This window comes from Dinoponera quadriceps, unplaced genomic scaffold, assembly GCF_001313825.1.
Source record: "Dinoponera quadriceps isolate SergipeBrazil2010 unplaced genomic scaffold, ASM131382v1 scaffold46, whole genome shotgun sequence".
NCBI lineage: Eukaryota > Metazoa > Arthropoda > Insecta > Hymenoptera > Formicidae > Dinoponera > Dinoponera quadriceps.
In genome coordinates, this window is record NW_014554488.1 from 796,953 (window position 1) to 805,640 (window position 8,688).

Here is an 8,688-nt window from a genome sequence, read left to right on the forward strand (position 1 = left end):
CTGGTATCTTCTATTTAGTTACACGGCTGCAATTTTTGTTTCGTGTATGGAGTAGAAGGGGGAAGAAAGAGGAGGGAGTGAAAACATGGCCGGAATACGCGGAAATAAGAAGTCGTCGAGAGAGATGCACATCGCTGGATGACAAGAACGATCTTCCCGTAATTCGGTAGAATTCTACGGAAGTATTCGTTTATCGTCATGAAGGTTAAACGGACGCCTGCCACGATAAAGAAGACACCGCCACGATCACAAGCAATCCCGCGCGGACGTAACGCGAAGGCGCAGCGATTTCGACAGTGATTTCTACGATGACCGATTTGCTCGTTTTTCCTCTTACTTCCGCCCTCCGTCCACCTCCTCCTTTGGGTTAGCGTCTCTCCTCTCTGGAGTTGAAATATACAAAATGAAATATGAAATAATAGTTTGTGCCTTGTGGCTGGCTGAAGGCACGGGCGCACCCATATCTACGCCCCCATGCCTATATACCTATATAGGCCCTGCGTATATACACGTATATATGTGCATATATATGTGCACGTACACACACACACACACACACATATATATATATGTATATATATAATATATATCGGCGTGGTCGCGTGATATATATGTGCGCTGTACGCCATATATATATATATCTGCCTTACGCACAATTTTTTCCTTTTTGTCGCAAACATCTTATGTTCGTATTAACCCTTATGCCTTGTTTAATGATATTCCAGCCTACCATGTTGGCATATTGAACGCAACTGAGGCAGATTCCAGCCGGTCGTCAGACTCGGCCGACCAAGCCCACCTATAGTACGAATATCCCCGCGTACATCGTGTATATATACCAGCAGAAGAGCAAGAGCAAGAGAGAGAGAGAGAGAGAGAGATTTTCGTGCTCGTTTTGCGCTACGTATCGCGTTTGTTGCCGCGATATTAGGACTGTGCTCGCGATCCGAATTAAGCGCATCATTAACCAAAGGAATCGACTGATGATTTTATCGAATTTCGTGATGTCGAGTTATATACGAGGTAACATTACGTCATTGTCGGGAAGACGCGTAATTTACCGGGTTTATTCGCAAACGCGATCTTGTGGATCTCGTGGGTCTCTTGTGTTAAAAACGCTCGCGTTATCAAGGATGTCGCCTCTCGTTGTTCGCCTCGATGTTTTCGAACAATTCCGCGGAGGATAATCGATGAAATAGATGATCGAGAACGGAAAGGAATAGACAACATTGAAGTTACTCGTCGATCGACTTATTTTTTTTCTTTTCTGGTCAATTTCGTTTGTGGCGTAGTCCCGCAGAGAAAATTTCTTCGTTATTTAGGATGATCAAACTCAAATTAAACTAATCGATAAATGATAATAAAAATTGCCAACACTAATCTCCAGTTCTATAATCTGTCGTTCAACAATAAATTACTTATTTTTATCTACGTTCACAAGATAGAGCAAGTAATATTTCAGAGTAACAGCAACGGTGGTAATAATCTGTCTGAAGACAATATAAAAACAAAAACAGCAGTAGAGAAACTGGTTCTTCAGATTGTTCAGCTCTTCGACATATCTAGTATCTTTGAGGGTGTACGTCAACAATTCATTTAATTGTTTCATTTCTAATTTTGGATGTTTTGCTTATTGTATGTTTGAAATATCATCCCTGATGTGTTATAAGCTTACACCAAGATTCAATAAAATCCTAAAATCTGTGTGACATTTACATTTTCCTGAAAACATGAATATTTTTACTTGAAATAAACCAAAGTCGCTCCCCTGAGTATGACTGGATACTTAAGGAATACTATATATATTGTTTTGCATAATTAACTTCTAACTTTACGTAAAAATTTAATGTTTGCTATAAAAAATAATTAAATATTCTTAAAATTAATTAAGTTGTCTTCAATTATGAGTATAAATTGATTAATTTCTTTCATTAAAAAATATTATTAATTTGGATGAAGTAATTAATTTTTTCTACACTTAATAATAGTCTTTATTTATAGTATTTGATTGATATCAATGTGATATGACTAAGATTGCTATAATATTTTTTTTATAGTGCCTTTATATCTTGGATCATTATACTTACTTAATAATCCTTGCGCACTAACTAATATCATTTTACATTATATCCTTTGTATCTTGACTGTTCATGCGGCGCAAAGGAAGTTCCGGGAGAACAACGGTAAGAATCCCCCGCTACATATTTCCACGTGTCGTTTCAATCGCTTCACACGCACGTCATCGTATAACCATCCATAATACATTGCAAATCTAAATGTGTTATTGTTACATAACTGTTGCGGATCGAGCGAGCCGCAGCGAAGCTCCTCGAGCGCCGGGTTGCCGCACGCCGGGCGCGGCTGTCTCGAGGCAGTTTCGGATCTGCGCCGTGACGTCTCCCGAGCGGGTTCATCCGCGAGCAAGTCCGGCGGCTATAGGAGGCCGCTTTCGTTTTCCACTGCACTTCGGTTGACCGAGCGGTGATTAATTCGGGGTCGAGCTTCGCTCGACATTGCCGATCATCTGCAGTAGATGACATCGTAATCGGGAACGACAGGAGAAGGCGTCGTCTCCCCGCGCGAACTCGAAGTTATCATTAAGAGACGCGCAGCGTCGAAGTTCACGGGACTCGGAGCATCGAGTCGGCTCCGACATAAAACTCTATATTTATAAACAACTTATTTGTGTATGTGCTTTTTGTATGATATAATAATAAAATAAAAATAATATAAAGGAGAAAAGTAATAACGAAAAGAAAGAACAGTAAAACATATGTCAGTCTCGAACCTAAGCTGTCTAGTTAACAGTCAGAATTGTTTATGTTAAGACGAGAAAATAATTTTTGCGATGTGTGTAAAAAGTACGTATTTAACTACGTAATATAACACAGACAAAGCATAAAGGCAAAGTAATAATACGCGTCAAAAGTGACAGCACGACTTTAAACACGTAAAAATTACACCCGTGGATTTGCAGTGTGTCTACCGAAGCTAAATCCTTTTTCTTCTCCCTGCTTTCTTGTTTTCTCATACGTGCGCTTTATATTTCACCGGGCTTCTTCAGGAAAGAAGTGGCGAGGGCTGACGCCGCAAGACAGAAGGCCCTACGTCGAGGAGGCCGAGAGGCTCAGGGTCATACACATGCAGGAACATCCCAACTACAAATACAGACCGCGGCGTAGGAAGCACGCGAAACGGACACCCGGTGCACCGTCCTCCCCTCCCTCCACGACCAACACCGCGGGCAGCAGGTCCAACCCCGCGGGTCCAACGATTCATCATTCCATGTAAGCCGATACTGGCCCATACAGGCTGCGCGGCTAATGAAGGCACGTGCATGCGAGAGAGACGAGTAACCCCGAGTTAATTGAGAGATCTTGGCGAGATTTAAACGTTTAAATGCCGACGATGATGATTCTGATTTCGATGTTGAACGTTAACGTTGCGTGTCTCAGATTAGATTGGACGTTGAAGTGTGGACGCTGAAGGAGGCGGTCTCACCGTTCAAAAGTGCTTTGTGATGATCAATTTCCCGACCGATTCGAATTTGCAATTTTCTTTCCTTTACGCAGAAAAGATTTTTTTCTTTTTTTTTTTATAATTTTCGAGTTATGAGTAATTAGTAAAAAGTAATGAATTCCTTGCATCTCGCTATTCCAATTTCGAAACGCGCATTGATGCGCTTGTCTATATCACGTTTGGGGAAAGTGTATTGAAGTGAACGGAGACTGTTTATTTTTCGAATGTTTTTCCTTTGTTTGTTTCCCGGTTGATTCGAAGCATACTTGCGTAGAATTCCAATTTGAGACTTTGAGTCATGTAAATCATGTGGTGATGAAAATTGATAGGTCGCATCGTTAAAAAAACTATGATCGCGAGTCGCGCTCAGGAGGATACGTGACGCGTTGTCGGCAGTGTTGCAATGTAATTAAGCGATAACATCGCACGCTATTATATAAGTATTAAATGTATGCATGCGTGTATTCAAGGTCCAAGATGGACAGTTACCAGGGCATACCTCAAATCCCGTGGGGTGGCCATTCCCCGATCTCATCCCTATATCATCAACAGCAGCAGCAGCAGCAGGGTATCCAGGAGTATAAATCGGAAAATAATTCGCTCTACGGCAGCCCTTATACTCCTATTATCCACACTCCGGACATATCTCCGGTGGCCAGTCCCGAGCCTGACGGTAAATCATTGAAAAACTGACAATCGAACAGTTAAACGAGAAGAAATGAATAATTTTTCAATTGTAACGTGCGCTTCAAAATTCCCGCGTGAATTAACCCTTTTTGTACGAGTATTGATGAGTTAGCACTATGCCGTGAGTTTTGATCGAGTCGAAAAATATATATGACTTAATGATAATATGAGAATTAGCTAATAAGTGGCCAATTGGTTAAAAGTCAGAAAGTTGATGACTTTTAACTCGATCAATTTTAACTAAGTGAATTTTTAACTTAAACTGTTACTTATTTTAAATGCGTTAAATTTAACTTACGTCGTTCCCCATAGACGGTATATATTTCTAAAAGGTATCTTAAAGACGTCCGAAAGATGTCATATATTTTTTTAGAAATTGATGCCGTTTGAATTATTTTACATTCGATAGAAATATTAAATAATTGGGTGGAAAGTAATTGCATAATTATTAAATCAACGATCTAATTTATATTGATCAGGCGACGGCGGTCATCTACCGTCCACCCAAAATCCAGATCCGGAACGAGACATGATGGAAGGCACGTCGAAACAACACGGGGATATGACGGAACAAACGAAGCGATACACATTCATAAGCAACGACAGTCAATTGCACACGGGTCATACTGGTAACACTAGTATATCATCGTGTCAGAATTCCAGCGGTTATACGGACACTTTAACGTATAAAAAATCCGTATGTATATACCAACGATATATAACGTTGTAACGTTTTGTAACGTCACGAAAAGTTTTTTTTTTTTCTATTGTGCTGAATTATTTTACTACAAGCTAGTATCGAACGTTGATATCCTGTCCGCTCAGGTGGGTTACTTGAACTTTGAGAGACAGTCGACGAGTATAGCCGCGGTGGGTATAGCAAACGGTATGATGGTGTCGTGCAATAAGCTGCGCTCCGGTTTCGACAACGTCGGCTCCGTCACGGGCACGTTTTATCCGCCGGTGGCTTCGCCGCACGATCAATCGTTGCAGCATTACAGCGGCACGCAATCCTCCAAGAGCGTGAGCTATTCGATGCAGTCTAACGTCGAGAGCAATTATACCCCGATCCAGTGTGGCAATCGACAACAATCCATAGGAATCCGCGGGCCTACCGAAAGCTGTTCCGGTAACCGTTCCTTCTAGCTTATGCAGAAAATACTGCCCATTGTTACCTATTGAAAGAATCCGTTGAAAAACATAATTCATTATGATTATCGCTACTTGGAAAATAACAAGTAATAAGTTATTATTATTTCCATTATTTTTTTCATCCAGTTTTAAAGACTTTTTTTGGGATTCTTCCCGTTCTATATATATATTGTGTGCAAAGTAACGATAAACGTGCAAGGTGACGATTGCATTCATCATCATTACTCAAAAAATATGATCACATTACCGTGAATAATAAAAAAGATCTAGCGCAGCAACATTGCTGTCAAGATTTGTTCCAATTAAACACGCCGTTGGGAATTCTATTGATTCATCGGCATTTTTCTTTTTTTATGTAAAATGCTCCAAACCACCGACCGGTATGTTATATTCGAAAGACGCCGTGATCATCGTACCACCGTCAATCGGAGATTTCTTTTACAGGTGTGACGCACAGATATCAAATGCTCCATCATCAGGAGTACCAAACAGATACGTCCAGTGGTGCTCAGCAGCAGCAACAACAACAGCAACAGCAGCAGCATGCGATCCTCGGCCATATCGATTCCGGCCTGACCGGGCCGGAAGACGATCAGCAGCAGGCCCTGCAGCTGGAAAAGTATTTCAAATATTCCCACCCGACGAGCGTGGCGCACTCGAGCCTGTCTTCGCAGAGTATGCTGGACAGCAATCACAATTACGCCAGCGATTTGCGCTACTATGGGGCCCCGCAGCAGCAGTCACAGTTGGATATGTCGAATTCCCAGTGCATCGTCGACGATCAAGGCAAGGACACACGCTGTGCCAATGTCGGCCTCAGTCACACTATGGAATCACAGTATCACCAGAGCTTAGACGTGTCGAAGTACCCGGAGCACTCGGCCTCGCATCAGCCGCAGCAGCAGACACAGAACATGGAGCACATGCCCAAGGCCGACGACGATTTTAGTGTTATACTCGCGGACGTGCGCAAGACCTGCTACAGCAGCTAGTGTCTCTTCCTGTAGTGCACGAACGGACGGATTTGGTCGGGATGACTGACAGTGGCGGTGTTCGAATATATTGAGAACTCGTCGTCGTCATCGTCGTCTCCCGAGTGGAAGGAGGGGAAATACGTTTTCTTACGTTATCGTGGTTGTCGTCGTGGTGCCACCCTTCCACCTCCTCCAAAATAGTCAAAGTGCCTTTGTTTCTCGATAAGAAAAGAAGGTACGTCCGATCCTCGTTAACGCTCAGAATTCTGACTTGGGATCTTTTTCGGAACAAACGAACGAGTAAGCGCTGTTCGCCGCGCGACTCGATACATTCATCACGGCAAGAAAGCGTCGTTCAGTCCTATCTTCGTCGGGACACATATTTATGCGATGTTATACTCTATATTCGAGTATCTTGTGTGTACGATGGAAGCACGATCTCTTATAAATTTCAGGATACGATCCACTTCATGTGGCAAATACTTCGGGAAGCGCTGTTTAAATCAATCGTGCTTGCTTTGAGCGCTTCACAGTGTTTGCAATTTCGAGTGAATCATACCCTCGATTCAACTGGAATTATATTAAATGAGAGCCGGTCGACCCGAGGCTACAGCGGGAAAAGAATTAGAAGGGTGCGCCGTTAGAAAATGAGGAGGTTTTATCGGAAAAGCCAGTTTATCAGAGCCAATATTAAAAATGCAAAGAAATGTTTTAATATTCAACTTAAGGGATCCTTCCTAAATCCTCTTGCTCCGATGTAGCCGCCCTGCGCCTCGATCACCGCCACGATCCTGGGTCCTAAAACGCGAGCACGCCGTCTTCAACTAAGCCCGGAGGGATGCTTGGACTTCTTGGTACCTCTTTCAACTACGCTTCCACATGTAGTAGTCGGAAAAGTTGAGGTCGAGACTATTGGGAGGACAGAAGTCTTTGGATCAGAACATGTCGACGTTCGGTCGGAGAGCCAATTCTGTACCAAATGACTCGTGTGCGCCGTCTTGCCGGAAGATACACGGCCTTTATCCACAAGGCTGTGTTTCGGTATTCGTTGTAAGTACTGACGATATGACGTCATTAAGTAGAGCTGCAAGATCGTTTCGTAATTACTGCTGTCGCTTTTACAACGCGTAGCGTTACAATAACGGAACGATGTCCGCAATATTATGACTGTAAACATAACTTATCTTATTCTTGTTTCTTAGAGTGACTTAGGGAGACTGAACTCTAAACCTGTAATATTGAAATAAATCAGAAAATCATGATGGTATCAGAATTCGCGAGGTGCTTAATGGAATCCTCAGACTCGGTGACTCATGAGTAGTGTTTTTACACTTATGAAAATGTCGAAATTATTTATTATTACATCAGTAGCATCACCTCGTCGTGCTTTTTCTGCATCTCCGTCCTATGACTGACAAATGTTCTATTTTGAGTGCCGTCATATTTTTACTATGACTCATCTTGCAAACCGCAGTGGTTGAAGTAGGGAATGACGACGAAATTTATGACGTCATATGAATACGAAAATGCTTAGGAAGCTTACTGTCAGGTATATTAGAATGAACTTATAATACTGCAAGTACTTCCAATAAATACCGAAATGCAGCCTCAGACTTTATCACCGTTCTCAGGATCTCCAAATAGACCTCCTTCACGTGACTATTTGCCCCTTCTGGAAGAAGTGCGGTGACATAACGGCAGTTACAGAGTCCTTGTCACCTTCTCTCTCACTTGGATCTTTCTCGCCGGGGTAGAAGAGTCCTCCTCGGATCTCGGACTTAACTTGATCAACTCGGCCATCAAAGTTACGAATATCTTACTTACGTATTTAGTCTGCTTTGGCCACGTGGTACCTACAGATAGAATTCTAATACAGTGGGATTCAAATTCAGTTTTGTCCGAATTCTAACGGCGCATCCTGTACAGTGAATGGAAAGTTTATCACGTTGTCGCAAGATATTACAGTACGCTTACTACGACTAATGCCTGTTTATACTATTATGATTTAAATCTAATCGACGATTAACTCAAAAAGAATTGACCAGTCGCATTAGCCAATTGGCCGAACCGATCAGCGCGATTGGTTAATTCCGTTAAGTTAATCATCGATTAAATTTAAACCATGATAGTGAAAACGGGCATGAGCCGCCTAATGTAAATATCGGCCGAGAATATTGCTGTTTGGATTTCGTTATATATAGGAGAAATTCTGCTCTATCTCGAAGTCTTCCTACAACAAAATACTTTGCCAAATAAATGTCATAAGTGCAATGTTTTTGAACCTTTTAACTACAAAGGATATATATATATATATATGTATATATGTATATATATATATGTGTATATATATATATAT

General features: G+C 41.9%; 1 protein-coding gene across 1 annotated transcript in view; it reads left to right on the plus strand.

The window, feature by feature from the left end:
* LOC106751575 (putative transcription factor SOX-15) overlaps positions 1 to 7,355 on the plus strand; it is a 44,303-nt gene extending 36,948 nt beyond the window's left edge. Inside the window, exons 5-9 of the mRNA XM_014632496.1 lie at positions 3,065 to 3,287; positions 3,990 to 4,192; positions 4,686 to 4,903; positions 5,032 to 5,335; positions 5,803 to 7,355. Of these exons, the coding sequence (XP_014487982.1) occupies positions 3,065 to 3,287; positions 3,990 to 4,192; positions 4,686 to 4,903; positions 5,032 to 5,335; positions 5,803 to 6,350 (1,496 nt within the window). The 3' untranslated portion in view covers positions 6,351 to 7,355. The remainder of the gene's footprint in view (positions 1 to 3,064; positions 3,288 to 3,989; positions 4,193 to 4,685; positions 4,904 to 5,031; positions 5,336 to 5,802) is intronic.
* Positions 7,356 to 8,688: the final 1,333 nt, after the last annotated feature.